Genomic DNA, 15,083 nt, shown 5'->3' with positions numbered 1-15,083 from the left:
GAACCACGCACGCCGTTTAACGAAGGAGGAAAACACCTCTCAGTACCACTCTCAGGAGATCTAATTCCACCCCAAAAAAGCCCACTCCTCATAATTGCGTTTAATGGGCAGAACTGACTACCTGAGCTGAAGTGCTTTTCAAAGGGCTCCGGAATCTTAAACGTTCCTACCATAAACGTCCTACCGAAGTCTCCCTAAGTGCCACGGGCTGACGCTAGGGAACGAAAAGAACGAAAAGCGTTGCATCTCTAGCCCCGGGGCTTGCCGTAAACGACCATTGTCTCTTCCCTTTCCCTCCTCCCCCCGGGGAACGCTCCATTCTTGTCGTTCGTTTGAAGCTTTCGTTCCGTCACGAATTGTGAGCATTCCGGCCATGGCCACGTGGCGGTACGTGTCTGGAATGTGCGGAGTAATTGAGTGTCTTCTGGCACTCAGCAGCAACGCCGTTCAACCAACCAAACTGCTGTCCGTCCGTCCGACTTGCCCGCGGTGCTATCGCGCACCATCCGTCTCCTCGTATCATATCCTCATTGGTGAAGGACAATCGTTTCTTCCGCGACGACGACGACAACATCTTCATATGCCTCATTATCCTACACCACACTACACTGCCTTCCCTGACAGTTCGTAGCGTAGCGTGCAGTGTGCAGCACTGTTCGCGCTCTCATCCCTCCCCAAAAAAAAAAACCCGCCCCCTAGTCTGGTTCAAGTCCCGCCGAGAGTAATGATTGTTCTATTGTTTCTCTTCCATCTTTTCTCTTCTCTCTCTCTCTCTCTCTCTCTCTCTCTGTTTTTCTTTTTCTTTTGACTACCCTTTCCAATTGTTTTCGGTTGTTTGTCCCTTCTCCTTTTACGCTGCGCGTCTTAATACATTTCCTTTTCACGCGGCACCTCGACAATCCAGCAACGGCTACCGAGCTCGAGCCCCTGGTGAGCGACTGTGACACAGCGATGGAGCGGCAGCAAACCGAAAAGTAATACCTCTCACTCTCACTCGCTCACTCAAGGCCATGTAGCTGTATGTGGTGTTCCGTTTGTTGCTTATTGATTCTCTTCCTCTCTGCTTCTCCCGCGATAGACGCGATATGGCCCGTGTGGTCGAGCAAAAGGTGAAGGCATTGCGCGTGGAGAAGGAAAAGTTTGGCTTCGAACCGGAAGCTGGCACCCAGGGACAGGCCAACTCCGGTATCGATAACGCCTGGTACAAGGAAGTGCTGGAGCTTAGAAAGAAGGCGGGCGAATACAGGGTAAGTAGCATGGCGTGACACCTTCTGTGACTTTTCCCGGACTAATGTCATGCCCTGCTTCCATTGTGTTGCCAGAACCGAGGTTGGGGTGTGGAGATGAATCCGGATCTCTTCAACAAGCAGGTCGAGCTGTGGGATCAGGTGTCCCGCCGCAGCTCACTCAGTGCGCTCTCGTTGGCATCCACCGTACGGTAAGGAACGATCCCTCAAGCCCAAATGATCACACGATGAGATCCTAATACTATCGCTATTCGGGCCGATCACGCCGACTTGCAGGCCAATTACGAAGGAAGAGAAGGAGAAGGAAAACAACAAGAAGAGTTCCCCCACGAAACCGTTCGCCCGTGGTGCCCGTGTACCGGGTAGTGCGCGTCCCCTCGAGATCGGTAAGCCCCTGCCGGACGCGCTGAACTTTTCCGCTTCGGCGCGTAGCCGTAAGGAAGCGATCCGCCATCATCTGGAGCGTACGACGGGCGTCGATGTGGAGGACGGTGCGTTGCTACCGTCACCGACGCGCGAGAAGCTAATGCCGACGATACCGCGCTCGAAGGCTGACAGTCCGCAACGTGGCAGTCCCCAGAAGACGGCCCTTTCGCGCCATGGCAGCCCTCAGAAGGGAAGCCCCCAGAAGAGTAGCCCGAAGAAGATGACCAGTAAGGGTAGGTGCAAAGGGCACGAAGCGTTGGGCGGGCGTTTTGCAATAATTTTACTCTACGTTCTTGCACTTTTTTCAGGTCGCTCGCAATCGGTTGGTCCGGCCGTGGCCGGTACCGATGTTGGTACCGCGATCACCAGCACGACGGCTCCCGGTGGTGGTTCGCCCAAGCGTCAGATACGCTCCGGTAGTACGGTTGCCGCTTCGACCGCTTCATCGGCGGCCAAGACGCACAAGAAGACGCCGACCTCGGCGACGGCGCCGGCCATCGCGCAAAATCTGCCGCAAGCCACCGCACAGCAACCGGAACGAAGACCACGACCGAGTGAGTAGCACCGTTCCGAGCGTGCCGCGGCCGGCCGTGCAAGATAGTGCCTTAATCTTGCCTTGGCGCCGCCGCCGCCGCTGTCACCGCCGGACGGATTCGGATTCAGATTGTGATAGGCCGTTTACGTTTTGTTTCCGTTTCCGTTTCCGTTTCCGTTCCACCATTTTGCCAAGCTAGAGACCGTTCCTCCCCCCTTCCCACTAACAAAATGTTTCGTTTCTGCTGTCGTTAGGCCGATCGAGAACCCCGATCGAGGTGTTAGACCATTTAGCCTCTCCTCCTTATCCTCTCCTGCTGTTCTGATTTTTAGGATAGACCTGAACCACCCAATTCCACCCGCTCTCCCCAGTCGTTGTTTCTTACCCAACACCCCATGTCCTTCTTTGCTGTTTTCTCCGTTGGATACCGCTCACCGCGCCTCATCTAGACCTTCTTGAGCCCCCCCCGTAACGTGTATTTCCAGTGTGTGTCAATCATACAACAAAAATACCGGACCGTATGAAGTCAATCATTTGGCACAATTAGCGGGATCGCGGATCAAGTGAATCTATTGATCGATCGATCGTTTGCTTAGTTCTTTCTTGTGTGGCACAAGAATCGACTAAGCGAAAGACGGGCCACTCGGCCGTTATTTCAAAATTTTGGATTCCGAGACAGTAGCTCGAAGAGCGTACTTCATTCCGTCCGCACACAAGCACACACAGACACACACACACACGTGACAACGGATCCATATCATCCATCCGTGCCATTCGCTGTTTAATGCTCCGAGATGTTTAGTTCATCGTATGTGTGTTTAGCTCGACTTTAGATACAGTTTTTAGCTAACTAGAATAGAATAGGTATAGCAGAGGAGGTGATCGTTGGTGTTACACTAGCTAACGTTCGTTGTTCGATGGATTACGTCTGCTAATGGGTTGTATCGAGTCGAGCATTCGAACTAATACAAATTGTATTTACGGGAGGTTTGGTTTAGCAATCAAGGTCATAATTGTGAACTGGGGATTGCTTTCTTTTCTATACACTTTAGTTATCTCTTAGTTCCGTTTCGTTTCGATTCCAATCGAAACCTTTCCGGTTTCGACGATAACCATTCTCCGACTTAATGGGGTCAACAAAATATTATAGTATAGTACCCGGAAATACATTACTGTTTAATGCAAAACGGAAGCTGGAATAAGAACTATGGCGAGTTCAACAAATTCTCCGAGTAAAGTGTATTAAGCGGGTTTTTATCTTTCAAAACTTTAGCAGCGCTTTCTTAGCCCTTACTCGCCTTTTGCCATGCTAAATCATTCGAAAACATGATTCTTCGTTGAATGTAATCTATATTGCCCATTAATACTGTCTAAGGTTCTTAGGGTACAGTAAACTCTCCTTATTTTACCACACACGCTATCTTTTGCTGTAAGATAGGTGTATGATTGAAATGATCTCGCAAAACGATTTCGTTTGGTATCGTTGAAGCAACAAAATTAAAATTATTTTGTTATTCTACATTTGCCCTGTTCTCAATTTAAGCAATACTATTTTTTCAAGTAGCTGCATTCTTAAACGTCTGTTGTTTGTAAATGCCTGTTGATTGTTTCTCGTGAACCCTATTCAAATGAGAGATAGCGTTAAATTGAGCGTTGGCCTAATAACTCGTGCTATTACGCTTCACCGCATTTAGATGCGATTTAGAATAAAGCGCTCACTATCTTGGTTAAATCTTGGTAAAAGTTTCACGTTAGATATTCTACACGTTCACTAGTGGCGGAGTTTCACTAGCAAACAATGACTATTGCAAGCATTTTCCTTCTGAAGGAAATGGACGAGAATTTATTAGCAAACAAAAGCTATGCGTTTTGCGATTGGCCTTTCCATCCTAGATAAAAACGGCAATATTTCACGATCTCTTCTTGTATATTGTTGAACATTAATATCATATCGATATAAAAATAAATATTGAATATTTTAAACAGGCAATCTAAATTGAGAAATTCTGTTGCAAATTGACTGGCTATGAACTTCTCTTCGGTGCCTGTATAACTGGGATAGTTGTTGCACCTATATAGTGCAATTATGACCAGAAATGAACTACAAGGGACAGTTTACAAACCGGTTGTTGAAGTTAAGTGGATAAACACACAAAAATGGGTATTTTGGCTTTAAAAAATATCGTTTTTACCAGCGACCATGCGCCTCCATTTGACGGTCACCATGCGCCTCCATTATTCATCTACCAGGCGCCTCCATCTGCATACAGAAGAGAATCATTGGGGCTGCATTCAGAGTGTACGAATGATCTTCCACGTATGCGTTCTTATACAAAACTATCCCAATGTTGGCTATCAATTTCGGTTGCCTGCTGCCAACGTTCGTTTTCTGTCACCCTAGATTAATTTTACCCTTTCGTTTCGACGCTACCTATCACATCTGCAGATTGTATCAGAATCCCGTAATCAATCACCATAAGAAGCGAGAAGGTCATCATTCGCCAGTTAATCAATCGATATTCTTTCTTTTCTTTTCTTTCTCTCCCTCACTCTTTCTCTATCTGCTATGATGCTCTTTGCCTTCGGTCCCAATGATCTGCAATACTGATTGGTATACACACACACATACACACACTCACTCACATCAACGAGCCATTATCATATTGATTACCATTGCTTCGGATATGGTTGTATGTTTCGATCCTTTGTGCGTTCGCTGCACTGCTTGATCGCCATTGTTTGAACCGGAACCACATCTGTGCACCCCAAAAATCAACATCTACTCCTGCCCTCTACTCTCTAAACACTCAATGAAATTTGTCATCTTCTCGGCGACCGCCTCTCACCCTGTCTCACACCCTCTCCATCATTCTCTCGCTGTCGCTGTCTCTGTCTCTGTCTCTCCTCTCTTCCTCTCTTTCTATTCTATCTTGTTTTTTCTATTATCTCTTTCTCTCTCTCTCTCTCTTTTTCTCTCTCTTTTTGCTATCCTTCAGCGTCCCTTTCCACCACCAATCATTCCCGCTCGAAGAGCAGTACGCTGCCCACGAGCCGCCACCCTCCGCATACTGGCATTCTCACCAACCTCACCAACAACAATCATCTTCCCAATGCATCAACACCATCATCATCCGCTGCCACCGCGGTCGCCACGGTTACCACGGCTGCTACCGGTGCAGCGAAAGCGGCCGATCGCGCCAAGCTCACCCTAGCGACCGGGCCCGGCAGCCGGAAGCAGCCGGCCTCGGTTCGCTCGGCTAACAAACCGACCAGCCTGGCCAGCGATTCGTCCGCCCCTTCCTCCGCGTCCAGCACGCTGAGGAAGAAGGCACGCACGGCTAGCGCCGGTGGTGGTGTTGGTCGAGGTAGTGGCACTGGCAGCGGCACCGGCAACAGATCGGTCGAAATGGACAAAAAATTATTCATCGGAAGTAAGTAAGCCGGAAGACGGACGGAAGCCATGCTGCCATGTTCGCGTGCCGACTTATATGTTGTTTGCCCTTCTCTTCCACCTATCCACCCTGACCACCAACGCCCCAGATTCCTCTTTGTTTCGTCACGAGCCACATGAAGTACTCGCTACCTTCGAAAGCTCTCATTAACTCCCTCTCACAATCGCTCTCTCTTTCTATCTCCTCCGTCCCTCTATCTCTTACCCCGTCATGCTCTCTTTCGCCATTTCTCTGTTCTTCCTTGGTTTATCAGTTTCCTGTTTGTCATTTCCATTTTTCTGTTTTTTTACCTTCTCGCTTACACATCAGTCCAAGCCAAAGAGCACGATGCGCTCGTCAATGCGTATCGTGGGCAATTAAATCTCTATTTCTCTTTCTCTATACCCTTCACAAGGCGCGTGCTATGCTCACGATCAATAGACGTGATCTTTGCTGTCCGCAGTTCTTAGCACACATGGGACCGTTTTCGAAGCTAGAGTAGACCTTCTGTGGCATAAAGCTTGAGTCATTTAGAATTCTGAATCATCAAACAAATTGAGTTGCCGGAGGGCGAGAGAAGCAAACATCTTTTTACATCAAACTGCAGTTTACGTTTTATTTATTTTTTTTATATTGAAAATATTGAATTGTAACTTCACTGTATTGCAAATTGTATTGAATTGTAAGTTAACACATTTTTTCGGGTTTGGTTAGTTTAAAGCTCTTTCATGGACAGCTTATAGTCCATTTCAAATCAATCATGAAGATCGATTGAATAATGGTTGGATTGGTTGAGATCGAATAATGATAGGAACGGTAGTGATCGTTCCGATGGACATAGTTAATTTTTGGCTCAGCGCTACTGATTCAACTTTCAACTGTGATGGGTAACAAATTGTTGTGAACTAGACATCGGAAAGATTTTTAACCAGTCTAGTGTCTAGTTTAAGAAATTGGGATTTAAAGTTTTATAGCATAAATTTGGACAGCAAATGATCGTCCGAACTACTACAAATTCCTCTCAAATGTAAGAGCTGAAGTGAACTTTGTGCTCCCATTTTTTGAAAACACTTTCTCTAGCATTGCTTAAAAAGAATTTAAGGTTAGAAACCTTCTAGAATTCAATAATACATAGTTACGGTTGTTTCATCAACACAGCTTGCATTCATCATACTAGCTATTCGAGCAAACTGATAGTGATAGAAATCTTTCGAGCAAATGATATAGCTACCAGAATACGCTTGAGCGTTCTGTTTTGTTGCTGCAAGCACAGACATTACGATAACTTTCTCATATAAGGGATTTTGGTATGGTACTTTGGTTAGTGTTCAACAATTGTCGGTTTACTTTGATTGTTATCAATATCTACAACCTCAACGTTCTTCACTCGATCCTCCACTTTTTCAAATCAAATTGAATCAATTCATGAATGAAACTTGAATGGAAATTGACATGTTACCCAACAAAAGGTTATCAGATACGACCGGTATGACCGCTAAGAAGTGATTCCGTCTCTAAACGATTCAAGCTTTATTACCTTCTTTTATTAGTGTATTACTCATTGTTGTATGTACATACCATGGTTTGAAGTCGTAACTGTAATAATCGTTGTAGCTTCTCATATTTCTAATATTTAGTTGATTTGTAGACGATTTTAGATTCATTTGTGTGTGTGTGTGAGCGTGTGTGTGTGCTTGAGTGTATTTCTCTTTCCTTAAAATGTGTGATTTAATATCTTCTCTAGATGTGTTTAATAGCATTTAGATACATTTCATTAAATTTGTGTATGATTTGTTATTCCATTTTTGACCGAACCACTATAAAGAGTTCTTTCCGCTATCCCTCTTCTCTTCTCTTCTCTTCTGTCTCTGTCTCTCTCTCTCTCTCTCTCTCTCTCTCTCTCTCTCTCTCTCTCTCTCTCTCTCTCTTTCGCTCTCTGTCTCTCCTTCGTTCTATCTCTGTGTCCACTACTTCGTATGTAATCTCTTCCTGTACTGTCTAGATGTGTTGTTTGTTAGCGTAATGTGATATTTCCTCTTTTTAGTCAAACCGTAGGACGTGCTTTTCATGGTTTTGTTTTGTTTCCAAACATTCCCCTTTCCTTTCCTCCTTTCGTTCGTCCGTCTCTCCGTCAGTGAAACTCAGTGAGCTTTTTTATCCGTTTGATTTCTCTTCCTGGTTTCTCGGTTCGAGTTAGAGATAGTAGTCGTGCGTGTAGCCGGTAGTACGCAACGGTTCCTTACCGATCGCCACTAATCGCTACTTGCTTCTCATTATCGTCAATTGCTTCCCGACTCTGTACAGCTGTAGAGGATGGCGTCGATAAGGAGAGCGTTCCGGTGGTCACTAGCACCGCTACGGCGGCGAGTATGCTGCCACCGCCCGAAATCTTGGAGCAAATAATCAAATCGCCACCCGAACCGACACGCGTCAAGTCACCGGAGCAGATCATCATGCGTTCGCCGGACCCGGTCAACTGGACCGTACCGCTCGATACCGGCAAAACCTTCACCGTTACTCAAAACGTTCGCGACGGTATTGTAACAACCGATTCAAACCGCCGAGTCACATGAACTGACGATGCTCTCTTTTGTAGGCGATCCGATGATTCGTCCACACAGCGAAATCAAGGCATCGACACCCGTGGACCGCCCACCACCGCCACCGCAATCGGCCCCACCAGAGCTTTCGGAACAATCGAAGATGCCTAGTAAGTAACAAACGGACCGGACCGTTCAGAACGGTTTCCGATGCCATGCCATTGCGATGTGATGTACTCACTCTCCGTCCTTCGACACGACAGACACGAAGCTGGAACCGAGCTCGATCAAGGAGTCGGAAGATGAAGACGATGATTTGCCGAGATCGAAATCATCCGTTGCTTCGTCGGTGAATCCAACTTCGGTGGCAACGTCGGAACCGATGACTGTCTCGCAGCCACCGCCACAACCGTCTGCACCAACACAGCTACAATCAGCCACCATTGGTGGTCCCTCGGATGCAGGAACTCTGATGCAGGCCACCGCACCGCAGGCAGTCATCGAGCAGATGAAGGCTCCAGCACCGGAAGTGGCCCGTTTTGATAAACCCGTACCGGGCTCGACACTGCGCTGTCTGGAGGATCCGGCCTTCGAGTCGGACATTAACTCTCCCGTAGGTACTCGCAATGTGGCCTCGGAAGTGCTCGACAAGGCCCGGGATCGGTTCGATCGTTTCTGGGGTAACCCGAACGAAAAGAATGAGCCGGAAGGACCTTAAAAAGGTTCCTGGTTCTCGTCGTAGGCGTGAAGGTGAGGTGTTATGAAGGTATCGGGATAAGCCGCGAGGAGAAAGAGGAGAAGAAAGCGAGGTGCTTGTGCAACGATGATGTCCCTCAGCTGCCCATAGAACCCCGTAGGCCCAATAGAAGAGCCAACTCTGTTGCAAAAGGGAGAGAGAGAGAGAGAGAAAGAGAGAGAGAGAGAGAGAGAGAGAGAGAGAGAGAGAGAGAGAGAGAGAGAGAGAGAGAGAGAGAGAGAGAGAGAGAGAGAGAGAGAGAGAGAGAGAGCTACTAATCAGACGGTATGTGGACATTTCGAGAAGACGATTTCAGAAGGGACGCCTAGGGAATGAACGGCCATCGAGCTGCTTGCGAAAGCTCAAAACCAACACTCGAGAATGTGAAAGGCAACAGCTCAGCTTTCCTCAAGATATGCCAGCGATGGGCGCTACCGAGCTACACTTATCTTATCCAAAGGTCTAAACGTTCCGAACGGTTTGTTGTCAGTGTTACGTCAGTCAGTGAGAGGGGAAATCCGCTTCCTCGGATCCGCTCGATAGCTCCTTCTCCTCCTCCAAGCCTATAGCCGAGCAAAACTGGGGGAAAAAAACCAAACGAAACGAACCTAGCAACAAACACTACAGAATAGTATTGTTATTTAATGTTTAGGACAGTGTACCGCGTCATGTGTCCGGCATGTTGCGGGAATCTGCAACATGGAATCTTGTTTCCAGCTCGTCTACACTCTTTTCAACACGCGACCAGCCTCACCAGCCTTTCACAGCGACACGACGAACGACGTCCCTTCGAATAGCAGCACACTCACTAGCCCTCCACATCACACCAACACCTACTCGTGACAACCATTTTCATCCTCAGGGAAAAAACAATCCGCAAATGAGTTTCGGGCGTTTCAGCGCTTTTTAAAGGGGAAAAGGTTTCCTCTCGTACGGGGCAACGCGTGGAGCGAACGAAACCGCAGACAGTGCAGAGGATGAGGAACCGTGAACACGCCCCGGAATGCCGGCAGCAGCACCAATACCGAAGCCATTGTCATGATCAACGTACTAGTACTTGTTTCACTCGATCGTCTAGCCTGAATTCATTATTGTTCATTCCTCTCATTGCATCTCATGGCGCGTTAGGAATAGGGAAAATAGATAAGGATACGCCTTGTGGCCGGAAACTCGCGATGACCTCATCCACGAGGATGACGGTAGCGTTGTTTTTCCCCCTTTTTCCACTCATCTCGTTTCCCTTGTTCGCTCTCGAAGCAGAAGCAACCGTCTGAGAATTGAAACACAAACACACAAAACAGTATCCGTCTGCCGTCTTTTTTTTATGCAAAAACTAAACCAAGAGGGTTGGGTGGAGGAAAACATTTTGATCAATGCTTTTTCGCGCTCTTTTGCCGGATTAGAGATTGGTAAAGGCACCAAGGCGCAAGGTGCGCATAAGAAACCATCTTAGTTTCATTTGCTAAATGCTAGTTATAGCAGTAGCCATAGTAGGTTACTAGCAGCAACAAGGATACAGATCGATTGAGCGATTCTTTGCACCACTTTACTACGGCCGCGAGAGTGTGTGTGTGTGTGTGCACGTGAAGCACCAACCACGCTGGTTGAAAAGGTAAAATTGCTTTCCTTCGATCAATCTGTCCTGTACGTTAACCGTGACAACACCACTGGACCGATCCACAGCACAGCCAGGGATCTTCCAGGGAACTTTGCTCCCTGGTTGGCAATCCCGTTGGCCCGTCCGAGATTTTGTGTGTGCGTGTAGGTAGACGCTAGAGCCAATGTTAGTTTGCAGTGCAACTTCATACCGCCCGCGAGCTAGCATGATTTGTTAATCACAAATGCCTCATAAAAGAAAATAGATAAACGGAGAAGACAGCCAGTCATAGTTTAGTTCTCAAAACTATAACCATTGAAAAAAAAAGTCGCAATACAAACACGCTACTACCGGGTAACGTAAGCCGTACCATTCCCGTTTCCTGTTTTGGAACACACACACAGCTTTTCACGTGTAGTGATGAAAAGACGAATAGCTTCAGGGAACAGTAGTGCGATCACAAAACACAACAAAACAAAAACCATACATTCACGTCCGATTTGAAGCAAGACCTCTGCGTAGCTGCATCAATATACACATTAGGCGTAAGATTAGAACGAAGAAAGGTGCATGTGCTGCACGGTTCCGATTCCGGTATTTTGGTGGACGGCGCCGACGCCGACTGTCTCGAGCAGATGGATCCAAGACGAAATTGCATCGAAAGGGCGCAGGAAAATGGCCACAAAGTATGGAGATATGAAACGAAAACTTATAACCAAAACGGAGGGAGGCAGGATGGAATGACATTAACGTTCGCGGTATCCGATTTTTCCAACAGTACGATCGCTTTCATCAACACACTCAGAGCACACACTCATTCATTATTATGAAAGCAATCGTGCACCAGCAATCGCACCTGATACACCGGCGATCGGGAGTTTTGCGTAGCGAAGGAAGGGCAGAGCTTTTGGATGGAATTCATATTTCTTTTTCGCAATAGCACTCGCATCCAGACCGGCGCATCGGGCCCGGAAACGTTTAGACATTTACGTCGCAGTGTTCAACAATATATGCGCCGTTACGCCGTCTCGCAGTCGGGCCATTTTGCGTACATTTAACTAAAAGGAAGAGAAACGAACGACGGACGATCCTGATACGGAAAGACGGACACTTGATCTAGTGACGAAGATGCCGGATGGTCAGAATGATATGATGATGACGAAAAAAAAAACCAAATAATACAAAACAAACGTGCGCATATAATCGTGCGCTCTCTGTATGTAAGCTATACACATATTTATCCAATTGTTGCTGTGTTGCTACCTTTTTCTGTTTTCTTCCAAAAAAAAAAACCATTGGTTACGAAGAACACATGTTGTGCACAATTCCCTTTGCATCTATCGCTTCTTCATTCGCTTGATGGGTTAGGTACGCAGCGTTAGTGTGCGAAGTGCGGTAGTTATGTTATGTGACGCTTGACGCTCGTTTATGGCGGATTAGGAGAAGGGGAAAACTATAGGCAAAAGTACGCTAAAGTAAGCATTAAAGTATGACCATGAAGTATTCATGTCAAAATCATTATTGAAAGAGCAGAAAAAGAGAAAACTCTCGAGAGCGCCAGTGAAAATACTATGCGGGCGCTCCCAGCAAAAAAGGCTGCTTAGTACTTGACGTGGAGCATTATGATTTCCGTTTTCTGGTGAGACTTGTGGCTACCGAATTTGCTTGGACCGGGGTGACGTGCGACTATGGAAAACGGAAGCAGCTAACGAAGACGATAACACACAAACGAAAAATGCTAGGAATGATAAGAAAGTGATTGTGATTGATAGTGGGGAAATTTATACGAAATTTTATAGAAGTGAGCGTTTTTTTGATGATTAAGGATTATGTTCGAAGGGGAAAGGGGGAGAGGGGGGAGGGGTATATGGGGAGAGGGCCGGATCAGCAGTAATTTGTGAGGCGAGACGAGGTACGGTTAGGTTTTCCACGTTATCGGTTAACTATTGCTTGTGAAGGTATTGGACAGTTCTCAATAGGAATTTACAATTTAGTGAATGTGTAATGCAAGTTAAGCAACGTAACGAAAAACAAACCCATTGATTATGAAATATTACAACCCAAAAAAAACAAAAAACAAAACAAAACCAACCCAAAACAAATACTCTCTTTACGATGCTTAATGAATAGTGGTGAACATGACCATGGCTAGTGCAAAGACAGGGACTGTACCGATGAATCGTAGCACCAGGGACTGGCAGGCAAAGCAGCACTAACAACCACCCCAAACTAGACGGAAAAACCGTGCACTACACCACGGCAGAAATGAACTAGAACAGCAAACAGCAAAGTTTCACTGTTCAACAGAAGGGGGTTTCATTTCCAACTTGGTAACGGTCACTTTTGTTTCTTACTACTTCACACGATGCGAGCATCCGAGCATGAAATGCAGAAACACACTGAATGAGCCGGCTGCCGGTTTTCTAGAGCAAAAGATGACAGAAAGAAAATAAAATCTCACGACCAGAACTCACACTCGATCAACAGCAGCGGGAAATACTCAATTAGCAGCACGTGCAAGAAACGCTGCAAACATGCGCATCCACATTGCCGTCACTTTACGAAAAATGACCGAAAACTGGAGCTACGATTACGTCAAGTATAGATTTTAAAATTCAATAAAAAAGTACTAAAGGAAAAATGAACCAAGTATGGAAATGGGGGTATTTTACTGTTTGTTCATCTTCACTCATCCGAAATGCGTTTTTTTTTTCAACTTTGTTAAGGGAAACATTTTTAAAAAATGTAGCAACTACGAATAGTGCGGATCAGAAGGCATGTCGATTAATTGGCAACTGGATTATCTATCTTTCGAAGTAATTCATCTTCACAGATGCTTTCACTTTGATTTGCCGTTTTGTTTCAATATTTCAAGGTATTCAATTGATCGAAAAAAAATCCCTGCTGTATGTAGACATTTCTACATCATCATTTAACGTTTATTAACTCAATTTACTGCACATGCAGACTCCACGGCCAATGATGATTATATGTTCTCGTTTGATAGCGCCATTTGCAAAACCACGTACCAACTTTCGCTCGATTCTCAGGAAGTCACGTGTGCTTTTTGGTAAACAAAAAGCGAATTTCGTCAGCAGAATGTTACGCGCTGCGTTCTATTTCACTTTCGTCACGTTTTCCTCTGCATCGTTACACCTGGCGCGAGAGTTTCGCGAGAAAGTTATGATTTGCGGCCGATGCTACAATTGTGCACGTGTATGGCATGCGCTTTGGGTGGCTTTTCGGACCGGTGCCGCTTTGTTTTTCTTATCACTCCACGAAATCCAACGAAAACATTTGATCTACAGCTGCCGATGTGGAAACCATGGTGCTAGAATGGCGTCGTGCACTGAAAAGATGTTTTTGATGAAAAAAAAACATCAGCTTTTTTTCGGCGCATCAAAGATGGAAAGTGTTTGCGTTTCCTCTTTTTCAACCGCTTTTCAATAAGGTGACGAACATCCGACAGACCTCATCGAGAATTGACTGAATTTAAGAGTGGTTTCCTCGGTTAGTATTGCAGTGGATTGATAATACTTCTCTATCATCCTTGTCATCATCGCCCTGTAGTATCAAAGCAGGTTGGAAATTAAAACCATTAACCTCAACCGGACGGATGTTCTTGGAAATTTGAGATTAATTTAATCCGCTTTAAAAGCATACGATCCCTATGGTCACCCCCAAACCAGATATAAAAATCATTGAAATTAAATAAAAAAGAAACTATGCTAATGCTCCAATAGTGTGCAAAAGACTCAAAGACTCAAAGGTCGCCCACCAGCGTTTGTTATGCATAATGCCATTTACTTCGTGGAATGTTCAAGGGATCGTTCGGTTTGTGTTGCGCTCTGGTTGCGTATGCACGTGCCGTAATACCATTTAACTCAGAATTGGCCCATCCCCACGGTGATGAAAGAAACGATGATTCGGCCATATTATTCTTGCCACATACTTAGCTCTCGCATCTTGTTTCTCGCTCGTAATTCACGCCTCCGCCCCCGGCTCTTCCGTCTGACCTACTGGGAGATAAGAAGATGCGTAACGCGAATTGATACCACTCTGTCGGAAATAGGTCTTCTTGATACGGTTTTGTTTTGTTCTTCGTCTATCCAATACCCAATGATGATTGACTGTTGATGATGCTCCATGATTTTCCGATTTCCCGGCCGCGTTTGGAGCGTTTTTAGCGGTTTGAATCCGTCGAAAGTTTCCGGGTGAGAATCGGTCGGCGGTTACAAAAACATAAGATACCGGTTCGTTATCCCTCGGTTCGCTCGAAGTTACCGGTTGTTACCGCGCCACGTATTGACCGTGGGATCGAAGGTGGTGAGAAACCTTTCCATCGAAATTCTGCGCACCGGTCGAGAATTTGATGATGTTCCATTAGCGAGAGAGAGAGAGAGAGATAGATTACGATTGAAAGGTTTGATTATGCGGCCAATCATGCTACGAAAATAGTGTGCCACAGCGCCAGAAAAGGGAAGGTTTTGTTGATTTAGTGAAGTACCCGATCCCTGTTCAGGACTTACCATTTAACTCCCGAGATTTGTGAAATGAGATCCAGGGAGGGT

The 15,083-nt window shown here is 46.0% G+C and overlaps 1 protein-coding gene across 6 annotated transcripts in view; it reads left to right on the top strand.

Annotated features, from left to right (window-relative positions):
- LOC125949261 (uncharacterized) overlaps positions 1-10,885 on the top strand; it is a 25,114-nt gene extending 14,229 nt beyond the window's left edge. For 5 of the 6 annotated variants that reach the window (XM_049676145.1, XM_049676147.1, XM_049676146.1 and 2 more), the window contains 9 exons: positions 905-974; positions 1,079-1,247; positions 1,323-1,438; positions 1,524-1,906; positions 1,982-2,227; positions 5,205-5,639; positions 7,944-8,174; positions 8,236-8,349; positions 8,443-10,885. In XM_049676145.1, the coding sequence (XP_049532102.1) occupies positions 905-974; positions 1,079-1,247; positions 1,323-1,438; positions 1,524-1,906; positions 1,982-2,227; positions 5,205-5,639; positions 7,944-8,174; positions 8,236-8,349; positions 8,443-8,897 (2,219 nt within the window). In that variant the 3' untranslated portion in view covers positions 8,898-10,885. The remainder of the gene's footprint in view (positions 1-904; positions 975-1,078; positions 1,248-1,322; positions 1,439-1,523; positions 1,907-1,981; positions 2,228-5,204; positions 5,640-7,943; positions 8,175-8,235; positions 8,350-8,442) is intronic. The other variant, XM_049676151.1, reaches the window with a different exon arrangement.
- The last annotated feature ends 4,198 nt before the right edge of the window (positions 10,886-15,083 follow it).

Source organism: Anopheles darlingi, chromosome 2 (assembly GCF_943734745.1).
Source record: "Anopheles darlingi chromosome 2, idAnoDarlMG_H_01, whole genome shotgun sequence".
In the NCBI taxonomy this organism is placed as follows: Eukaryota; Metazoa; Arthropoda; class Insecta; order Diptera; family Culicidae; genus Anopheles; species Anopheles darlingi.
This window is presented reverse-complemented; position numbering and strand designations above follow the sequence as displayed.